Genomic DNA, 23,028 nt, shown 5'->3' with positions numbered 1-23,028 from the left:
CAGGAGGAGAAGACCCTCTATGAGATGGATTGATTCGGTGACTGGGGTAATCGGGATGGGTGTGTCAGAGGCGGTGTGGTTGGCGCAGGATAGAGCAGGGTTTAGGGCTGTTGTGCATCTTTTCTCCAAGCTCACAGAGTTTCTGGAGGAAAGCTTTTTTTGGAAGTGGATGCCACTCCTTCTTCCAAGCCTGTTTATATATGTGACATATAAACAGATATACACCTATATATAACATATATATACATATATGACACATATATACATATACATTCCTTTACTCATCTTTATTACAGTATAATTTATATTGAAAAATTTAGATTCTTGGGATAATATTTAAGCTTATTAAGTACTTGGCTCCGATTACCACACTAGCCTTTTTTGCTTTCATTGTTATAGAATTTTCTACTCAGCAGCCAAGCAATCAAAGGATAAGTTGTAGTGGGAAAATCGGCGGTCAGGGGCCTCTCCAGAGTACTAAAGTATAATGATCTCAGTTTAAAGAGTAAGGTGTGCCTCATCCAAACCATAATCTTCTCAACTGCTTGCAGTGCATCTGGAAATTAGACACAGACTAAGGATGATAGAAGAATTTATGCCTTTGAGTTGTGGTGTTGTAGAAGAGTACTGAATATCCGAAGGAGTGTCAACAGAACAAACAAGTCTCTTCTGGACGAAGTGAAACCAGGTTGCTCCTTGGAGTCAAAGATGGTGAAGCTTCCTCTCACATACTTTGGGCATGTAGTTAGGAGTGGCTCATCCTTGGAGAAGGATATCATGCTTGGTAGGGTGAGAGGTCAGCATAAGAGAAGAAGATCCTCAACAGGATTCGGTGATGCAGTGATCATAACAATGGGCTAAAGTGTGTCAGAAATGGTGAGGATGGCACAGGATAGAAAAAGGCTAAGATCTGCTCTTTATTAGGGTTGCTATGATTGGTAGTGAACTTGATGAGATATAATAACAATTTTGCATATATTTAAATTACATAAAACATTATCACTGCTGTTGTTTTAAATAGTATTATTTTATATTTTCGTACATATTTATCATTTCTATTTTTTTTTCTGATTGGTGCCTCTATCTGAGATAATTTCCTTTGCTTGAAATATTTTCCTTAAAATAACATTTGATTCAAACCTGACAAATAATGATTAATATCTTTTTTATTGTCTTTAAAAGTCATTAATTTATCTTCATTTTATAGAATATCTTTATTTGATACAGATTTACAAATTTAATTCTCTCTTTCTTGCCTCAAGTCAAAACCAATTCATGGCTCACCTTCTTCTGGGCTTCTGAGGCCATAAACTGCATGAGGGGGGATGGCACATTTTTCTCCCAAAGAGCTTCTGGGTGGATTTGAACTGCCAGAGAGATGTGGCTCTTGGCTAGCAGCACAACTCTCTATGGACTATGTAACCCCTCATTGTTTTGAAACTTTAAAAAGTGTTATTCCATTGTCTTCTTGCTTCCTTTAATTTTTTTTTTCAGTCATCAGAAACTTTTGTTGTTGAATTCTTTTCTTATCTCTACTTGTTTTCTTTTTATTTTTTTACATTGTGTTGGTGCTATTGAGAGTACATAAAATGAAACACACATTAATTTGATAGTTTTTACATATAGAAGTCATTGACTTTGATTTCATTCTTTCATGAAAATCTTCTCACCCTTTTTTTGAGTTGTTACTCTCCCATTAACATAAATTCATGGCTCCTAAATTTTTTTTATGGTTTACTTACAAAGTTCATATACATGATTTTTTACACTGGATATTTCCCATTTCCTTTACTCACCCCCTCTCTCCACCCATCAGATTGTGTGACCCTATGATTTACCACCCTTGTCCCCTTGCCCATTCTCACCCCTCTGCTCCCACCGTCACCCCCTTGAATCCTCATAAAAGTTCTAAAAAAATGGTCTTACACAGTATTTGTGCTTTGGGGACTGAGTTAGTTCACTTAGCATAATGATCTCCAGTCCAGTCCAAGTTAGGTAGTGATTTATAAAATCAGTGCTGCTGCATGCTGTGTAGTATTCCATCATGTGAATGTACCATAGTTTCTCAATCCATTCAATTGTGGTTGGACATTTGTACTGTTTCCATGCTCTTGTGATAGTGAATAACACTTGTATCAACATTGATATACAAGCCTCTATTTATGCCTCAGTTCTTATTTTCCTTGAGGTATATTACAAGCAGTGGAACAACTGGATCATATGAAATTTCTGTATTCAGCTTTTTTGAGGAAACACCACACTGCCTTCCAGGGTGGTTGTACCATTTTACAATCCCAACAACAATGTATAAGAGTCCCTATCTCACCACATCCTCTCCAACATTTATTACTTCCTGTCCTGTTAAATTTTGCCACTGCTGTTGGAATGAAATGGTATCTCATTGTGGTTTTGATTTGCATCTCTCTTAATGCCAGTGATTTGGAGCATTTCTTCATGTGTCTGTTGGCCATGTGAAAATCTTTCTTTTGCTGAAAAATCTTTCCACACCTTTTGCCCATTTTGTAATTGTTCTATTAGTCTTTCTCCCGTGGAGGTCCTGTAGGATTCTGTAAACTTTAGATATGAGACCTTTGTCTGAAATGGAGATTCTTATCTGATATTCAAGTTGCTGTTGTCAATGAGATTTCATATAGATGTTGTTGTTGTTGTTATGTTCCACTGAGTTGCCTTCAACTCAGAGACCTTGTGTATAATAGCTCTGAATCTTATCTTCTCCTGAACCAGTCTCACTTGACCAAGACACACCTAACTTTGGTAGATTAGTGGCAATGAATTGTAAGGCCAACCTAAAAAGCACAATGATTAAGATATATGTGTGTGCATGTGAGATATATATCTATATATTGATATATATCTCACAGAAGAATTTCATGAAGCAACATATGATCAAGAACCAGTGGTGATGAAGGATGAAGTTCAAGCTGCTCTGAAGAAATTGGCAAAAAACAAGGCTCCACAAATTGATGGCATATCAATGACATATTTCAACAAACAGATACTACTCTAGAGGCGCTCACCCCCTAGTTGTGCCAAGAAATCTGTAGGACAACCACCTGGTCAACTGACCAGAAGAGACCCATATTCACTGCCATTAAAAAAAAAGTGACCCAACAGAACAAAACTAATAATATCACATGCAAGCAAGATCCTGCTGAAAAGAAATATTTCAAAAACAGGAACAACTCTTCAACAGAGATTTTTGGCTATTTTTTTCATGTCTGACAATTGCTGTTGAATCAGATGTCAGCAAGTTTTTGTAGGTGGTCAATTTCATGGGAGATTTCCTATCTTTCCCCCTCAGAGCCACAAATAAGAGGCATTACATATTAAAAAAAAATTAGTGAATCTCTGGATGGTGGTAGCCTGTGGAGAGTTGCATCATGCTTGGAAGGGTAGAGAGACGGTGCAAGAGAGGAAGACCCTGGATGAGATTGATTGACTCAGTGGCTGCGTTAATGGGAGTGGGTGTGTCAGAAACAGTGAGGTAGGCTCAAGAGAGAGCAGAGATCAGAGCTTTTGAACATGGGGTTACTATGACAATTCAATTCAAGTCAATTACAAGTGACTCAGTGGCACATAACAACAACTATGCCAGAGAAGATATTCTTTTACCAGGTGAAATTGATGGTTTTTATTTGAATTTTTTACTTATTTATACTCAGGAAGTCTCAGGAACTACAGATATTGATACCAAGCTGCTTATTTACCCCTTTGCTTGAATACTTATCATTCATATTATTCTTGTTAGTTGCCATTGAGTAGATTCCAACTCATGGTGACCCCAAGTGTTAGAGTGAACTGCCTCACACGATTTTCTAGTTTCTAATCTTAATAGACACATATTTCCAGGCTTTTCCCTGTACAGTACCACTTGATGAGCTTAAACTATCAAACTTCAAGCTGAGTGCAAGGCTGTGCTACCTAGCAAGAGCTTCCTATCAACTCTAGAACTTTTTGGCAAGCTCCATGACATCTTCACTTGCATATCTATTGGCAACTGAAATTTATGCTATCCAAATCAAGCCTTTGACCTTCCATAGCTATAAGCCCTATCCCAACGACAGTATTTCCCATGTCGACTGATAGTCACTTATTCCAATTATCCGGTTGCTCAAATAGAAATTCTTTTGGCTATACTTGACCCAGTGCCTACTCTCACATTTCTTTTCCAATCTGTCAGAAAAATCTTTTATTAAATCTTCAATATCCAGATTGCAAATAGTTCTCAAAGTTTCTATGGCTACCACCAATGTTGGAATGCAACAGTTTTCTATGTAGAGTCTGTTTCCACTCCGGCTCCCCTACTGTTTCTCTTTATAACAGAGCATCCAGAAAACACTCTTAAAATATAAATTGGGCCATGTCACTCCTTTGCTCAAAATTCTGCAGTGGCTCCACTTTTCATTCAAAATAAAAGCTATTGTCTTTTAAATAACTCGCAGTGCTCCACTTTATCTTTCTCCTTTATTCTTTCGACAGCACAAGAGAGGAAGACTTTCCATGAGACAGGTTGACCCACTGACTGGGGTAATGGGGGTCTGTGTGTTAGAGACAACAAGACAGGCACAGGATAGAGCAGGGTTTAGAGCTGTTGTAGGTAGGGTCGCTATGAGTCACAGGCAACTTGATGGCACATAACAACAACAATCTCCTTTTTTATTTTCTTACTCCTTATTTATTTTTGAACACTAGCCTCCCTGACATGCTGACATGTCAAACATATTCTGCCTTGGAACCTTTTTACTAGTCCTGTATTTTTGGGTTTGTTTGTTTTTGCCTGGTACACTCTTCCTTCATTATCTATAAAACTAGTTCTCTCACTTTTTACAGTCTTTACGCAGATATCACCTTCTCAATCAAGTCTATTTGGGATCATTACAATATTGAAATCTGGGACGTGATCATATTTTTTTCATAGCATTTACCATCTCCTGATACCTTATATAGAGGAGCAGAATGGGCAGTCTCCTCCCAAGAGATTAACTGCCTCTGAAACCTGCCAGACGGTCAGCTCTGCGTTTGTTCCAACTTTACGGTACAAAACAACAGCAACAGCAGAGCTACGGTAGTTAAAGAATTTGTTAACAGAAAGGTCAACAGAACCCACAAGCCATTCTGAGGAGAAAGATTTGGCAGTGTGTTTTCATAAAGACATACAACCTTGAAAACCCTAGGTAGCAGTTTTACTCTATCCTGAAGGATTGCTATGAGTTGGAAAAATTCAATGGCAGTGAGTTTCGGACTGCCCTGCAATCCCAAGGGAATGTAGTTCAAATCCACCAGCTGTTCTGTGGAGAAGGATGGGCAATCTCCTGCGATGCAAATTACTGACTCTGAAAACCTGCTGGAGGGTCAACTATCAATTCTGACTTGAGTACACACAATGGTAACAATTATAATCTCTTTACTTTTGTCTCATCACTTATTGTTTGTCTCTTTCTGCTAGACTTTACAGAGTTATAAATCTTTATTTTGTTTAATAACGCATGCTGAAAAACTTGAACTGTAATTTCCTATTACATCTGCTGAATTGACTAGTACTTATAGTGATCCTATGAATAACGGGTGAACCTTACCCCCATCTTGTGCTACCCTTGTCACCTCTGATATACTCAAGCTCATTGTTATTGTCATTGTGTCAATCTATCTTGTTGAGGGTCTTCCTTTTTTTTCATTGGCCCTCCATCTTTCCATGCATGATGTCTTCTCCGTAAATTCTCTGCAAATAACTATAAAACTAAGACTACATAAAACATGACAACTTCATTATTGCAATTATCTCTTAAACATTTTCCTTTCTGCCATTCTACAGACATTGTCCACATCTTAGCTAAAATAATTCTTTTTACATCTAGGCCATATGACGTCAATCCTCTGTTGCGAATCCTTTGAAGGTTTCTCTATTATTTACAGCAAACACCACAATCAAGCCCAGGCTTCCTTTCTTTATGTTCTTTTCCTCTATTCCATCTCCATTTCTCCTCCATCCCCCCTCTTCTCTATTGAAGTTCTTCCTAGGCTGCTAAATTTATGCATCAACTACCAGAGCCAAAGAGGAGAAAATAGATGACATCTATCAACTGTTGTAATCAGAAATCGATCAAACGTGTAACCAAGATACTAGTAATAAAGGGTGACTATATAACAATGCAAAAGTTGGCAACAAGGAAGAAGGTTTGGTAGTTGGGAAACATGGACTTGGTGACAGAAATGTGGCTGAAGACAGAATAATAGAATTCTGTATAATGAATGATTTATTAATTGCCAATACCTTTTTTAAAATTTAACTTTCTTTTTTTAAAATTATTTTTGTGTGTACCCTCAAATAGGATCTGACTGGGCCAATACCTTTTCTAAAAAATGGTAACGATTGGGCCAATATCTTTTCTAAAAAATGGTAACGATGACTATGCACATGGACCTTTCCTGATCTCCACACAGGAACCTGACTGCCTGTATGTTGTTTGGTGCTGTCGAGTCATAGACGACTCATAGCGACCCTTTGAACGAACAGCCTGAGCACTGTTCGTACATAGAGTTTCTGGAGGCAAGCCATTTTGGAAGTGGATGCCGCTAATGCTTCCAGGCTTGATTTAGTCGAGAAGCTCCAGCCAACACTGTCCACCATGGGTGCCCATTACCATGATTAGCACATCACTGTCACAGTCTTCAGCATCACAGCAGCCATGAGTTACCTCTGTACAGCAATGCACAGACCAGTGCTATACCACCTAGAAGAATGTTTGACAGGAAAACAATTGAACCTGGCCAAGGGCCACAGGCCCGAGGGCCCTATGGGCTTAAGGCCACCTACTGGTTCAAACCCTAGGCTCAGGCTGGCTAGCCTCACTTCTGGGGACAGAGCAAACCTGCATGTAACAAACACATGCCCGGAAAAGCAGTCAACTCCAAAAGCTTGCCGTGATTCCTGCGCTCACACCACCATGCTCTTTCTGGCAAGGAGAACTTCCCAAGACCCTGGGAGGAGCCAACCTGACTGCTTGTATACGTGGGAAAAATCATTATAGAGAAATTCAATATCAGCTGTGAATACTAGACCAGGTGTTGACTGTAGATCAAATTATCAACTTCTTGTATGCATGTTCAAATTGAAGCTAAAGAAATTAAAATCAAGTTCACAAGAACCAAAGTCTGACTTTGAGTCTATCCTTCCTGAATTTAAAAATCATTTTAGGAACAAGTTTGAGGCCTTGAATACTAATGAGCAAAGACCAGATAAGCTGTGGGAGGATATCAAGAATATCATCCATGAAGAATGCAAAGATGGAGGAAGAAGAAATGACCAAAGTGGATGTTGGAAGAGCACTAGAGCACCGAGAAGCCAAAGCAAAGAGAAGAAATCAAGATGTGAAGGAGCTGAACAGAAGATTTCAAAGGGCAGCACGGAAAGACAAAGCAAAGTATTATAATGAAATGTGTCGAGAGATGGAGTTGGAAAATCAGAAGGGCTGAACTCGCTCAGCATTTCTTAAGCTTGAAGGAACTGAACACCAATTCCAAGCCTCGAGTTTTAATACTAAAGGGTCTTTGGGTAGAATATTAAATGATCTATGAAGCAATAAAATAAGATGGAAGGTGTATACAGGTTCACTGCACCAAAAGGAATTGGCTGACACAAAAGAATTTAATGAAACAACATATAAGCAAGAGCCTGTGGTGATGAAGGAAGAAGTTCAAGCTGCTCTGAAAGAATTGGCAAAATACAAGGCCCCAGGAATTGATGGTATACCAACTGACATATTTCAGCAAACAGGTGCTGCCTTGGATGCCCTCATCAATTTGTGTCAAGAAATCTGAAGGGCAACCACCTGGCCAACTGACTGGAAGAGATACATACTTATTCTCATTCCTTAACATGGTGACCAGACAGAGTGAGGAAATAATTGAACAATATCATTAATATCACATGTGAGCAAGAGCCTGCTGAAAATTATGCAAATCTGACTGGAACAGCACATCAACAGAGAATAGTCAGACGTGCAGGCTGATTTTAGGAGAGGTTGTGGCAATAGGGAAATTATAGCTAACATTTGATGGTTATTGGCTGAAAGCAGGGAGTGCCAGAGGAATGTCTATCTGTATTTTATTGACTCAGCAAAGACATTTGACTGTGTGGATCATAACAAACTGTGGCTAACTTTGAGAAGAATTGGAATCCCAGAACAATTGATAGTGCTTATGTAAAACCTATACTTGGACCAGGAGGTAGTCATCAGAACAGAGCAAGGAAATACTGCATGGTTCAAAATTGGGAGGATGTGTGTCAAGGATGTGTCGGATCTCCATACCTTTTCAATCTATATGCAGAAGAGATTATCCAGGAACCTGGGCTCTATGAGGAGAAATGTGGCATTGGGATCGGAGAAAGACTCATCAACAACCTGCGTTATGCAGATGATACAACCCTGCTTGCTGAAACTAAGGAGAATCTAAAGCACCTGCTGCAGAAGGTCAAGGACTACCCCCTTCAATATTGTTTTTAAGCTCAACATCAAGAAAACAAAGATTGTCAACACTGGGCCAATTGGTAACATCTTGATAGACATGGTTGTTTGTTAACAGCTTCAGCTTGCTTGGCTCCACAATCAAAACTCTTGGTACAACATTCAGGAAATCAAAAGATGAATTGTACTGCTCCAGAATACTGAAGAGTAATGATGTCATTCTAGAGACTAACATGTACCTGATCCAGGCTATTATAGTCTTTGCAATTATTTGCTATGTATCAGAGAGCTGGACAATGAGTAAAGATGATAGAAGAGGAATTAATGCCTTTGAGTTGTGGTGCTGGAGAAGGGTATTGAATATATCATGGACTGCTAGGAGAATAAATAGGTTCTTCCTAGAGAGGGTGAAAACTGGCTGCTCCCTGGAGGCAAGGATTTTGAAGCTTCGTCTGACATTCTCTGGCCTTATTGTAAGGAGGGACCAGTTGTTGGAGAGAGACGTCATGCTTACAAGGGTGAAGGGACAGAGCAAGAAAAGAAGACCCTAGATGAGATGAATTGACTCACTGACTGAGGTAATGAGGGTAAGTGTCTTGGTAACAAAGAAGTTGGCTCAAGATAGAGCAGGATTCAGGGCTGTTGTACATACATGTAGGGTCACTATGAGTCACAGGTGACTTGATGCCACATAACAACAACAACAACCACCTGCTAAACCAGACCTTGAACTTGGTGAGCATGCTCATACCTCAGTGCCTTTGTATTTATTTAATTTTGGTTTGCAACATTTTTCTATCTTCATTCTTTTCTATAGCACTTAAGTCTAGTTTATGCTATTAAAAAAGATGAATGTCACAAGTAAAAGAATATTAGTTTATCACTATATTTTCACTCTGTTTATTAATACTTTTATTGGTAAAATTTAATACTAGAAATATATTGGCAGATTCTTCTAGGTCGTGTAACTCTGGTATGTCCACTTGCTGTTCAGAGGTAACTCATGGTTGCTGTGAAGCTGAACACTGTGCCACTGATGAGTCAAATGCAAGAATGGTTACCCATGGTGGACAGTGTTTGGTGGAGCTCTCCAATTAAAACAAGCTTGGAAGCAGGAGTGGCATCTACTTCCATAATAGCTTGCGTCTGGAAAACCTATGAACCTGGAGAAAGGACAAAAGTTATACTGGTGGCTAGGTCTTTTCTTCATGGGGTCACTATGGGTCACCTCTGACTTGATGGCACTTAACAACAACAACAACAACAACAACAATTTTATAGTTTCCTCCTACTGCTCTTTCAGTGCCTAGAAACACAGCGTTCAGTTTCTACTTCTGGAATGAATAAATGAAGGAATGGAGTAACTACCTGGAATATAAATTTTAAAATTTTAACATTAACACTATAAAACAGATATCAAACACAGTAATGTTGTATTGACTACCTAAGATTAAACATGTGAAGTATTTAACATACTGTCCATGAATGTTCAATAAACAGCAGTGATGAGGAGGAAGTGATGATATTGGTAAACAGAGGCTAACTTTAGAAGCATGGTTATGAAGCAGTGTGTAACTTTGCCATGAGTGGTTCCACTTGGCTGAAATCCTGGAAATGGAAATAAAAAATAGAGGTGAACTATAAGAATGAATGAAAGTAGTGATCAAGTACATACAAAAGGATAATAAATGTGTGTGCATCTATGGATGTTGGAAGTGGACAAGTTAAGAGGACTGTGTCATGAGAGGAAGGAAGTTTCAAAGGCACAGTTTAGCTCTATTACTTTCCTAGAGGTTCAAGGCCTACCTTACCTACAGGACTACTACACTCCTGGCTGGGAGATGCTGCCAGAGACTAGAAGGAGCGCTGGGAATCAAAGCTCCTACCTTTATGTGTTTATCAATCATCACCTATCTCTCATTCATAACTAGTGTGGTGAGAATTTGAGCAAATTACTAAAAGAACAACTTGGTAAATCTACTAAAAATTAGATGCACAAATTTTTTGAGCTAGGAACCCCTTATTAATCTATTCTAAAAATATACTAGAACAGGTACCTATAGTTCAAGGATATTCATTGTACTACTGTTTAGAACTGTGAAGAAATTAGGGTAATCTGAATATCCATCAATACAGAGTGGTTAAAAAATTATAGATTACAACCATTTTGCACTCCCACCAGGTGTGAATAAGGGTTCCAATCTCTCCACAGCATTGCCAGCATTTGTTGTTTGCTGCTTTGTTGAACTTTGCTATTGTTACTGGCATGAGATGATATACCATAGTTGTTTTGATCTGCATCTCTCTGAGAACTAGGGATTTTGAATATTTCTTACATGTTTGTTTGCCATCTGAATATCTTCAGTGGTGAAATGTCTATTCATATTCTGTGCCCATTTTGTGATTGGGTTGTTTACCTGTTTCTTGTTGAGATGATGAAGTATTCTATAAATTTTAAATAGGAGTTCCCTATCAGATATGTCATTCCTAAATATTTTTCCCCAGTTTGTGGCTTTTCTTTTTACCCTGTTGGAGAAGATTTTTGATGTGTATATGGACTTGATTCTTAAAAGGTCCCATTCATCTATTTTATTCTCTCCTGATTGTAGGATTTTCATTACTCCTTGAAGACAGTTTATACTGTAGACTAAAGCTTCCAGAGTTTTTCCAAGCTTTGCTCTAATGAGGTTTACAGTCTTTGGTTTTTCTCCTAGGTCCTTGATCCGCCTTGAATTGGGTTTTGTGTATGGTGTGAGGTGTGGGTTTTGCTTGAGTTATCCACATATGATTTTCCAATTGTGCCACACGATTTGTTAGAAAGGCTGTAATTTCCCCACTTAACTGATTTAATCTCCTTGTAAAAAATGCAGTTGTGCATAGAAGCGAGTTTGGTCCTTTCTCAAAAAGGTGGAAAGAGAAATACCATTTGATCCAGCAATGTCACTACTGACAATACACCCTAAAGAAACCAGAACTACCATTGAAAGAGATATATGCACTCTCATGTTTATTGATGCCTTATTTATAATAGCAAAGAGATGGAAGCAACCCAAGTGGCCATCAACAACAAATGAATGGATAGAAAAACTAGTATATTTACTTAGCACTGGGGAAAAAAATGAACTCATAAAATATTAGATAACATGGTGGACCCTGGAGGACATCATGCTGAGTGAAATATCTCAGTCACAGAATTACCAATACTTCATGACACCACTGGTATAAAACAGGTCTGACGTGGGGGGTTGGAAGAATAGGGTAAGAGTGGATAGATGATGACCATTGCATTAAAACAGATGAAAGAAAGAACTGTTTAAAAGGTATATGTGGTTAGGCATTATACATACAACAACAGGCCCAAATAATAAGTACATCATTGCAAAGAGGACTCCGGTGGTGGTGAGGAGGTAGATAATTGTACAACAACAAATTAGTATTGAAAAGAAAGAGAGGTGAACTGGAGGATGGGAGAAGGGACGGAGAAGGGTGTAAGGTGTGCAAAAAGGAATGAATATCTAACTTCTCTGTAAACTTTTGTTAAAAACACAATTAAAATTTTACTAAAAAATCAAAACAAATTTCTTTTATCAATATTATAGATTATGCAGCAATTTAAAAAAGCATAGTTTCAGTATATGCATTGTTACATATCCTAAAACATGAAAAAATACAATAGAGAACATAGGTATTGTATACTTCCTAGTAATGTAGATACATGCATACAGACAAACATATGTGTGTGAATTTACACACATCTAGTAAAATAAGACACACGTTTGTGCATGCATGCGATTACACCTATATACACATTTATTTATACATGTTTATATGTGCCTGCACCATTTTAGGACATAGGAGAAAAGGGTTACTAGAAGTTGACTTTTACAAGAGGATTGGTGGTCTTGAATGCAGGAAGCTCTAATTTTTCAATGTATTTTATTTGCTTTCTTTTAAAGTACTATTCTGAACATTTTTAAAGTAAATTTTGGAAGCCGTAATAGTAACAGAACTGTTAGCAGATGATATAACCTCTCTGGACCTCCATGCCTCATCTGTAGAATGGTTAGAGGGAGATTGTGTTCTTTGCCTACCTTTTTTGAGATGTTGTGAGAGTAAGATAATACTTCTGGAAAGATTTTGAAAAAGAAATAAGGTGCTGCATGAATAAAAGCAGGTATTTTGTAGCTCTTAATGTATAAATTATTAATGTGATATACGGTGGCCTTGTGGTAAGAAGGTCTGCTGCATCTCAAAGGAACATGGTTCAAATCCAGCTACTCCACTGAAGAAAGATGGGCAATGTTGTTTCATGTGATTAACGGCCTCTGAGAACTGCTGGAGAGTCGCTAAGGGTTGGTTCTGACTCAATGCTACACAACAAAAATAACATTTACAAATAAATGCAAGAGAAGAATACCTTATATTTCATTTTTTTTAACTTAAGTCTGTTTAGACAGAGAAGCATAGGAGATTTAGTTTTGTGCTTCTATCACTGATTGATTGCTTCAAGAACTTTCAAACGTTCCAATATCCTTCAGGATATTTTATACCCACTTAAAAATTTGAGAAATTACTATAAGCTAGAAATGTGCTGAAATTGAAGGCTCAAACCTTGTCTGCCTGGAGTACAGAATCTAATTGAATGTGTAGATCTCTGCTGTCAAACACAGGATTCTACTTATGTGTGGCTACTGAGCACTTGAAACGTGGTCTGAAGTGAACTGTGCTATAAGTCTACACTACAGAGCCTATTGTGAGGACTTACTGATACATGATGAATGTAAACTATCACATTAGTAAATTTTATATTGACTACATGTTGAAAAATCAAGAGGCAGTCGTCAGAACAGAGCAAGGAAACCCTGCATGGTTCAAAACTGGGAAGGTCATATGCCAGGGATTTGTCCTATCTCCAAACCTTTTCAACCTGTATGCAGAACAGATCATCTGGGAGGCTGGGCTCTATGAGGAGAAATGCGGCATCAGGATTGGTGGAAGTTCTATCAACAATCTGCATTATGCAGATGACACAACCCTGCTTGCTGAAACTGAGGAGGACCTGAAGCGCTTGCTGCACAGAGGGTCAAGGACTGCAGCCTTCAATATGGATTGAGGTTCAATGTCAAGAAGACAAAGATTCTCACCACTGAACCGATTGGCAGCATCAGGATGACTGGTGAAGAGATTGAGATTGTTCACAGTTTTAGTCTGCTTGGCTCCACAATCAACACTCTAGGCACCAGCAGCCAGGAAATTAAAAGACATATTATGATGGAAAAGTCTGCTGTTAGGGACCTCTCTAAAGTACTCAAGAGCAACGGTGTCTCTCTGGAGACTAAGGTGTGTCTGATACAGGCCATGGTCTTTGCAATTACATGTTGTGTGCCAGAGAGTTGGACAATGACAAGGGAGGATAGAAAGAGAATTGATGCCTTTGAGCTGTGGTGCTGGAGAAGAGTTTTGAGGGTACCATGTACTGCTAAGAAAACAAACAGATTCATCTTGGAGAGGGTTAAACCGGGCTGTTCCTTGGAGGCAAAGATTCTGAGGCTTCGTCTGACATATTTTGGTCATGTTGTGAGGAGAGACAGGTCCTTGGAGAGGGACATCATGCTTGGGAGGTTGGAAGGACAGCACAGGAGGGGAAGGCCCTCTAGAAGTTGGATTGATTCAGTGACTGGGGTAATCAGGATGGGTGTGTCGGAGTCAATGAGATTGGCACAGGACAGAACAGAGTTAAAGGCTGTTGTATATAGGGTCGCTATGAGTCGCAAGTGACTCGATGGCACTTAACAACAACAACAAGAACAACATGTTGAAATAATATTTTCAGCCTATTGCATTAAATAAACATATTAAAGTGAAAACTCTCTTTTGTTAGATTTTTAATGCCTTTACTAGAAAATTTGAAATTACATATGTGACTTTAAATTGAAGTTCCAACTATATTTCTGTGGAATAGAGCTGAAGAAGCGTTTAAAACACAGAGCAAAAAAGTGATGCCCTGTGGGAAACTTCCGAGCTTTGAAAAGTCAGGGAGGACTTTCTTCAGGAACTGAAATAGCTGATTTCAGATTTTTGCCCCCCTTCTCCTTAAACACAGTAAAAATACCTGAAGCAAGTTATTTTCATCTAGGTAGGATCTAGAGAAAAGATTTTAAAGATTTCTTTCATCTCTTTCAAGGTTTATTTTTCTTAGAGAAAGCAGTTAAATGAGCTTGCTCTGCATTTTGATGAAGTTTCTCCCAGATTATGATGCAGTTAGTTTGTATGGTTAGGGATTTGTAAAATCAGTGGCTATCATAAAGTTTTATTTCTGGCAAATTAAAAAGAAAAGCCATTGTTACTGCAACAACTTCAAGTCATATAAACCTTATAGGACAAACTAGATCTGTCCCAAAATGTTTCCAAGACTGCAAATCTTTATGGAAGTAGCTTGCACGATACTAGGAAGGGTGGAGGGCCAGCGAAGGAAAGGAAGACCCTCAGCCAAGTGGATTGACACAGTGATTGCTTCAATGGGCTCTTGTGGGTCTGGAAATGTGAGGATGGCACAGGATAGAACAGAGCCCAGATCTTTTGTTTATAGGGTCGTTATGAGTCGTGTAGGACTTGATGGCACCTAACAACAACACTCCACTTGGCCCTGTTGAGTCAGAGGATACTCTCAACCTTTTCTTTTTCAGTCCCACTTCTCCATGAGTCCTACAATCAATTTTAAACTGACTTCATGACAACTTCTTAAGGCAATAAGCCAAATTCATTCTATTAAGTCTGTTCCATCTCATGTCAACCCCATGTGTGGTAAAGCAGAACTGTGCCCCAGGGACTTTTTTCAGTGATTATAATCTTTCAGAAATAGAATGAAAAGCTTTTCTTCTAAAGTGCCCCTGGGTTGATATAAAACATTAACATTTCACTTAGCAACTAAGCCTCCTTATCTGTTGTGTCAGCCAAAAACTTCTTCCTTAGGGGAAAAAAAACCACTGCTAACGAATTAAGCTTGAAAGAGATCCATATTTGTTCCCATTCTCAAAATGCAATCCAACAAAATATGGAAATTATCAAGTAATACCACATGTAAGTAAAATACTGTGGAAGATTATTTTTAAAAATGGCTAGAATAGTATATTGATAGAGAATTTCCAGAAATTCAAGCTGGATTCTGAAGGGACATTGGCACCAAGAAGATCACTGCTTATGTTGGATGCATCTTGACTGAAAACAAAATACCAGAAGGATGCCTATTTTATAGACTATTTTAAAGGCATTTGACTGTGTAGGTTATAAAACATATACTGTGAGAAGAATGGGAATCCCAGAACACATAATTGTGTTCATGTGAATCTTACACCTAGACCAAGAAGCTGTTGCCTGAAATGAAGCAAGGTTATACTGTATGGCTTAAAATTAAAAAAAAATATGTATGTCAGAGCTGTATCCCATTCCTTTATCTATTTACTTTGTATGCTAAGCAAATAATTCAAGAGACTGAACTTTATTAAAAAGAATGTTGCATCATGATAGGAGGAAAACTCAGCAACAACTTGAATTATGCAGATAACACAACCTTGCTTGCTGAAACCAAGGAAGATTTCAAACTTGCTGCAGAAGATCAGACTACATATGGATGACATCTCAACATCAAGAAGACAAAAATCCTCACCACTGGGCCAACAGGCAATGTCATAATAGTTGCAGAAAAGATTTAAATTGTTAATGTTTTCATCTTCCTTAGATCCATTGGTACCAGCAATAAAGAACTCAAAAGACAAGGTGCATTAAGAAAATCTCCTGTCAAGGATCCCTCCAAGCTATTAAGGAGTCATTATGTCAGCTTTAAGACTAGAATGCATTTGATTCAAGCCAGGGTCTTTGTAATGACTTGCTGTGTATTTGAAAGTGGGACAATAAATGACAGAATAATTGATGACTGAGTTGTGGTGCTGGTGAAGAGTATTGAATATCCCATGGACTGTCAAAAGAACAAACATATATATCTTGGAGAAAGTGCAACCACGGTGCTCCTTAGAGACAAGGATGGTGAAACTTCATTTCACATATTTTGGACACATGGCTGTTGTTATGTGCCATTCAGTTGCCTGAGACTCACAGCGATCCTATGAACAACAGCTCTAAACCCTGCTCTATCCTGTGCCAATTTTTTGTCTCTGATACACCTACCCACTTTATCCCAGGCACTGACTCAATTAATCTTATCGAGGATCTTCCTCTCTTGCACTGTCCATCCACCTTCCCAAGCATGACATCCCTTTCCAACGACTGGGCCCTCCTTGCAACATGTCCAAAGTATGTCAGATGAAGCTTCAGAATCCTTGCCTCCAAGGAACAGCCTGTTCACATCTTCTCTAGGATAAATCTGTTTGTTCTCCTAGCAGTCCATGGTATATTTAATAGTCTTCTCTAGTACAACAACTCAAAGGCATCAATTCTCCTATTTTCCTCAGACATTGTCCAACTTTCTGATGCATAGCAAGTAATTACTTAGTCTCTAGACTTGACATCGTTGCTCTTCAGTTCTGTGGAGAGGTCTCTGATAGCCGACTTTTCCAATGCAATTCATCTTTTAATTTCCTGGCTGCTGGTACCAAGAGTGTTGATTGTGGAGCCAAGCAAACTAAGGTTGTTAACAATCTCAATCTCTTCACCATCTATCATGATGCTGTCAATTAGCTCAGTGGTGAGAATCTTTGTTTTCTTGCTGTTGAGCTTCAATTCTTATTGAAGACTGCAATCCTTGACCTTCTACAGCAAGCGCTTCAGGTCCTCCTCAGTTCCAGCAAGCAGGTTTGTGTCATCTGCATAATGCAGATTGTTGATGAGTCTTCTTCCAATCCTGATGCCACATTTCTCCTCATAGATCCCAGCCTCCCAGATAATCTGTTCTGCATAGATTGAAAAGGTATGGAGATAGGACACATCCCTGGTACACACCCTTCCCAATTTTGAACAAGTCAGTGTTTCCTTGCTCTGTTCTGACAACTGCCTCCTGGTCCAAGTATAGGCTTCACATAAGCACAATCAACTGTTTGGAGATTCCCATTCTTCTCAGAGTCATCTGCAGATTGTTGTGATCCACACAGTCAAATGCCTTTGCATACTCAATGAAACACAGATAGACATTCCTTTGATACTCTCTGCTTTCAGCCAAGATTTATCTAACATTAGCTACAGGTGGGCATATGGTTAGGAAGCGCTAACTCTTGGAAATGGAAATAATCCTTGGAAAGGTGGAAGGTCAACAAAAGAGAGGAAGACCATCAAAGAAATAGACCGACACAGTGACAATAACAGTGGGCTCAAGTATATCAGAGGTGATGGAATGGGATACAGGAAGGCTCAGATCCATTATTCATTGGATCATTGTAGACAATGTGGCAGCACCTAATAACCATAAATCCAGGAGTGAGGTCTCGTGCCTTAGTGAGTAAGGAGTTGTGCTGCTAAACCAAAGAGAGTTTTAATCTACCAGCTGTTCCAAAGAGAAAACAGGCAATCTCCTTGAGTGAAATTTCTATCCTCTGAAGATTCACTGGAGGGTCAACTATGAGTTGTTTCCAACTTGAAGGCAATGAATGAGTGAATTAGTAAATCCAGGAGCACAGATGGTATAGTGCATAGCATGTTATATTATTATCCAAAAGTTTGGCAGTTCAAATTCATCAGATTCTCCATGGATTTCCAGTCTTCTCCCATAAAGATTTAGAGCACTGGAAATACTAAGGGGACTTGTTATGAGTCATCGAAACCAATGCAACATGGGTCAGTTTTATACAAACAGTATGTCACAGCTGGAGGGACCCGCAAAGACCATGTAGGCCCCTGCTGACAAATACCTTCTTTATGTGCCACATGGTGATATTCTAAACTCCTGGAAAATAAACTTCTCTATGAAGGACCTGTGGATCTCCTCATCACTAACCTTAAGAAGATCAGTAACATGTTTGATCTTGGGACCCAGTTCCCTTGATTTCTGATCCTGGACTATCTTCATTCTGAGGAGCTTCCACCCAAATTATATGTTCTCCTTGAGTCATTGCAGATCTTATATACTGTCATTATTAAGTTATTAAATGAAAGAAAGTCCTTTCAAAGCATCACACCTCTCGGGTTCAACTCTAGAAACCAACTGCTAAGGTCTGAACACCACTTCTGTTATTTCTAAGTTTCTGTTGATTTGATAATTGAATTACTTAACCCTCTTTTAGGTCAGGATTTTCTCACCTGTGAAACTAGAAAAATAATTTGTTTCCTGAAAGAGTGCTGTCATGTTTATACGGAAAAGATTTCTTTTACTTTCTGATATAGAGTAGGTATTAAACATGTGTTTTGTTCATTGTTATCAGTCAGGTTATCATCAGCACCATTCTCAGTTTATTTATTCAGAGTCACAAGCAAAGAGGTGGTCTTGGTGTAAACCTGTGAAGACTATGGGTACTCACCCACTCACTTATGCCAATGTTATTCCAGCCTTGCATTATGGGAAGGAAAGAGATAAACATGGGGATGACCCAGCAGCCTCCCAGCATGAGTGCAATACGCAGAGGAGTCATCTTGTTTCTGTAGACCAAAGGCTGACAGCAGATGGCATAATACCTGGAGAGAGAAGAGAGGGGTTGGTACCACTGCTTTGGAGAAATAGGCGAGACAGGAAGGGGATAATAACATGAGAGAGAATGAATGAAGAGAAGGGAAAGGATGAAAAAGGATAGGCAGAAGAGGAGATACCAAGGGACCAGAGAAGAATTGGAGGGGAAGCAGAGAATAAAAATAAAAAAGGAAGGAAAAAAAGGACAATAATAGAGGAAATAGAGAGAATAGGTATAGAGGAAGGAAGAGAGAAGCAAGAATAAAACAAAAAGAAGGAAAGTGATGACCCAATAAAATATGTACATTGGGTGAGTTCCTGCTAATACAAATGTATAATTTAGGTTACATTTGAGCATCATTCATCCTAGAGAGCGTTAAACCAGGCTGTTCCTTTGAGGCAAGGATTCTGAGGCTCCGTCTAACATACTTTGGTCATATTGTAAGGAAGACCAGTCCTTGGAGAGGGACATCATGCTTGGGAGGGTAGAGGGTAGGTGCAGGAGGGGAAGGCCCTCTATGAGATGGATTGATTAGGTGACTGGGGTAATCAGGATGGGAGTGTCAGAGACAGATCGGCACAGGACAGAGCAGAGTTTAGGGCTGTTGTACATAGGGTCGCTATGAGTCGCAAGCGACTCGATGGCACATAACAACAACAACAACAACAACAACAACAACAACAACAACAAATCATCATTGCCTGGAGTCTGTCCATTTCCCTCTTTTCACATTATCTTAGAGAATGCAGCATAGACCTGAGGCTCTAAGAATTTTAGGGGATTTTGTCTCGTCTTTGGGTTCCAGTGTTTCGTCACTTTGTGGCCCACTTAGATAATTCTGGGTTCATTTGTTTTTTTCATGATTTATATTTTATTGGTTGTTTTAAGGACCAGTACAGAAACATTATGAACAACCTGTACACAATTCTTAATGCAAGTACAAAAATCTAAAAAGCAATGTAGTTATAATTCTCTTCTAAATTCCAGTGACCTTCCAGATTTAAATTTGGATGAAAGTTTTCATAAAGAAGAAAATAAGTACCAATATCTTCAATTGCCTATAAACTTTCACATCATTAAGTCCCACTAACTCACAACTTACTATCACACATACACTACACATTCAAATTTTCAACCGTTCACAGCACATAACAAAGTTATTAGGAAAACTGGACTACCAAGACCAAAGATGTTACAGAATCCACATAATTCTGACAGGGAGAAAGTATGAAGGGGGAGTGGTTACATTTAAGAAGAAATTTTACTAAACAATGTTCTAAATTATGTATCTAAAAAACATGGGGAAAAAGACTTAAAGTGTCATAAATGCACGACTATGACTCCATATTGTCATTAAATATGCTATGTATTATGGGATATGAAAACTGTCCCCTTTTCCCAAGGAATGTTACACTGACATCCAAAGCCCCACCCCACCCCTGCACCCCCCTCCAATTTTAACATCCCACATTTTCTGGCTGTACCAAAAAATAAACAACCAGAAAATGATCTCACCTTTTTTTTTTTTTCTTTAAAAAAAAAGCATTTACACTTAAAAATGGGATGAAGTGGGATTTCCTTCTTCTTAAAAATGTTTCTAGAGCTACTAAAAAAATTGCATTTACAAAATAGTTGATAAAAATATCCTCTGGATTGTACAAGAAATGAGATACAGGGACCTCTGATAAGATATGGTAGACAAATAGTAATCAGACTTGGCTTCTTTTTCTCCTGCTTCATCAGAGGCTGGACCCTCCTTGTTTTTAGTTTCTCCATTTTCTGCAGGTAAATCTTTAGTGTCTTGGTTAGCCACTTCAGCCTGTTTTTTTCCCCTTTGCTCCCCTTTTCCCTTTTGTTTGCATTTTTTTTTTTTTTGTCAGACGACTTCTCCTTTCCTGCTTCTTTTCTGGGTTTCCTTTCCACTTTTCAGGCGGCTTAGCTGACAGCCTTACTGATCTCCTCCTGGGCTCCTCCTTCACCACACCTTAGGCGGCAGAGCTGTCCTTCCTCTTGGGCATGTTCACAGGGGGGGAAGGCTCCTGCTGCGTGTCTGTGGGCAGAGTGCACACAGGGCCTTCGCGAAGCTCAGTTGCTGCCTCTCTGCCTGATGCTGAACTGCTGGGACCCGCAGCAGGGGCGGTGGGAGAACCAAATCGATAATTCTGCTTTGAACACAAGGTTACCCAGCCTTGATGTGACATCGACTTTCGGACACTTTATCTCGCCTGTTCCTTCCTTTTGATCACTCACTTACACTGAAGTAAGGGTGTCAGACAGTGCTTCATTGGGTCAGATTCCCCAGGAGTGACCTGAATGCCCACCATTCACCATTCTTGAGTCAGGACCTGTTGAAAAGGGACCTGAAATTTGAATTTTGACTGATGGCTGTGATTAATGCTATTAGCTATATGTGCTTATTGCCTCTGGCCCCTACCACACTTCCATACACACTTTTCTGGGCACATGCACTTTCCAGGCCGTCTTGTGATTTGGACCAATTAACTAGCTCTGGCGAATGAGTTGTGAACAGAATTGACGTGTGTTGCTTCTAAGCAGTGGTATATATTTAACATGTGTTATTATTCACTTACCTTTTACATTCTCTAGAGCTTTCTTCTCCTTTGTCACAGTGCCAGACCATGTTCAAGCTCTTGTCTGCTCTATTAGCCTGTATCCAAGTATGAATGGACCAGCATCTCCACTGACTCGGGATGAACATAGACCACTGATCATGAAACAGTTTGTTGCTTCAGCATAATCTGGTCAACCCTGACTTGTTGACATAGCCAGCATATCTGCCAGCCAACAGATTTACATGCCTATAAAACATGAGAAGCCCTTCTCTGTTTCAGAGCCTTATCTGGTTCTTGTCATTTCCTGACCCTAGAACATCTGCCTTGTGCCTAAGGATACACATCCTTGCTTTCTTAGATGTCAAGAATACAAAATTTCAAGTCCATCTTGTTCTATCATTTTATTTTCTATTTGCTGGTAAAGAATATTCCCATTTATCTAGGTCTAATTATCCTCATGGGACACATTTCTCATTTTTTCTGAAGTCCATCTTCTTCTGACTACAGACTTAGTTTTCTCCCTATCCCAGCTGCTGGATCCTTCCCCCTACAACTTGCCCCATTCAGTTAGTATCTAACTCTCAGACTTCTCTGGCATGTTATTACATCCTTAGATTGTCACTCCTAGTGGGCCCAGTGTGTCACTGAATCTGACAAAGTGTTAAATATTACAATAAGTCTTTCAGTTATTTGTCTTTGGAAGAATCAAAAAATAAGTGCAAATCTATTTTGGAGGCTAAATTGATTCTTTAAGATTTCATATTATTTCATAATGAGCCACCCCCTTTTACCCCTTGTCTATGTGGTTCACTTTGTTAATTTTCTCCACCTCTTCTTTTCTTTTCTTAATTCAAAGCATAATTAATATAACAATGGCTATATTCTTTGAAGAGGTGGTAACAGGATGAGTTGGGAGAGAGGGTAGGATGAGAAGGAGAGACCAGTGTTGGAGCACAAGTGGGTGCCCAGGGAGCTGGGAAGGGAGAATCATACCCTTTCTACCAAGGCAGCAAGGGGTAACTGTTCACACTGAAGCTGCTTGGTGCCGGAGACCCACTGCGTGGCAAGTCCTGACATGAACCAGCATACAAGACCAAAATATAAAGAGAAGGGCTAACTCAAGGACTTATCTTGATATATGAAACTAATAGAGTCACTTACTCATCATTATGATTATGCTGAAACTGACTCTTAGTTGACCCTCCAGCAGGTTTTCAGAGGCTGTAAATTGAGTGGGAGGAGGTTACCTATCTTTCTCCCATGGAGCAACTTACCTACCTTTGACTGGTGGCACAACTCCTCACCAATTAGGTAACTAGAGCTCACATATATAATATACTAGAAGGAAAATTAGAAATT

The 23,028-nt window shown here is 39.1% G+C and overlaps 1 protein-coding gene across 3 annotated transcripts in view; it reads right to left on the bottom strand.

Moving 5' to 3' along the window:
- Nucleotides 1–23,028, bottom strand: part of HTR4 (5-hydroxytryptamine (serotonin) receptor 4, G protein-coupled) — a 313,497-nt gene that overhangs the window by 81,199 nt on the left and 209,270 nt on the right. For all 3 annotated transcript variants that reach the window (XM_006893718.1, XM_006893720.1, XM_006893719.1), the window contains one exon: nucleotides 18,950–19,103. In XM_006893718.1, coding sequence (XP_006893780.1) covers nucleotides 18,950–19,103 — 154 coding nt within the window. The remainder of the gene's footprint in view (nucleotides 1–18,949; nucleotides 19,104–23,028) is intronic.

Source organism: Elephantulus edwardii, unplaced genomic scaffold (assembly GCF_000299155.1).
Source record: "Elephantulus edwardii isolate Elephantulus edwardi_28Jun2011 unplaced genomic scaffold, EleEdw1.0 scaffold00130, whole genome shotgun sequence".
NCBI classification, from domain to species: Eukaryota; Metazoa; Chordata; class Mammalia; order Macroscelidea; family Macroscelididae; genus Elephantulus; species Elephantulus edwardii.
The sequence above is the reverse complement of the archived record's forward strand: the minus strand, read 5'-3'. Positions and strand labels throughout refer to the sequence as shown.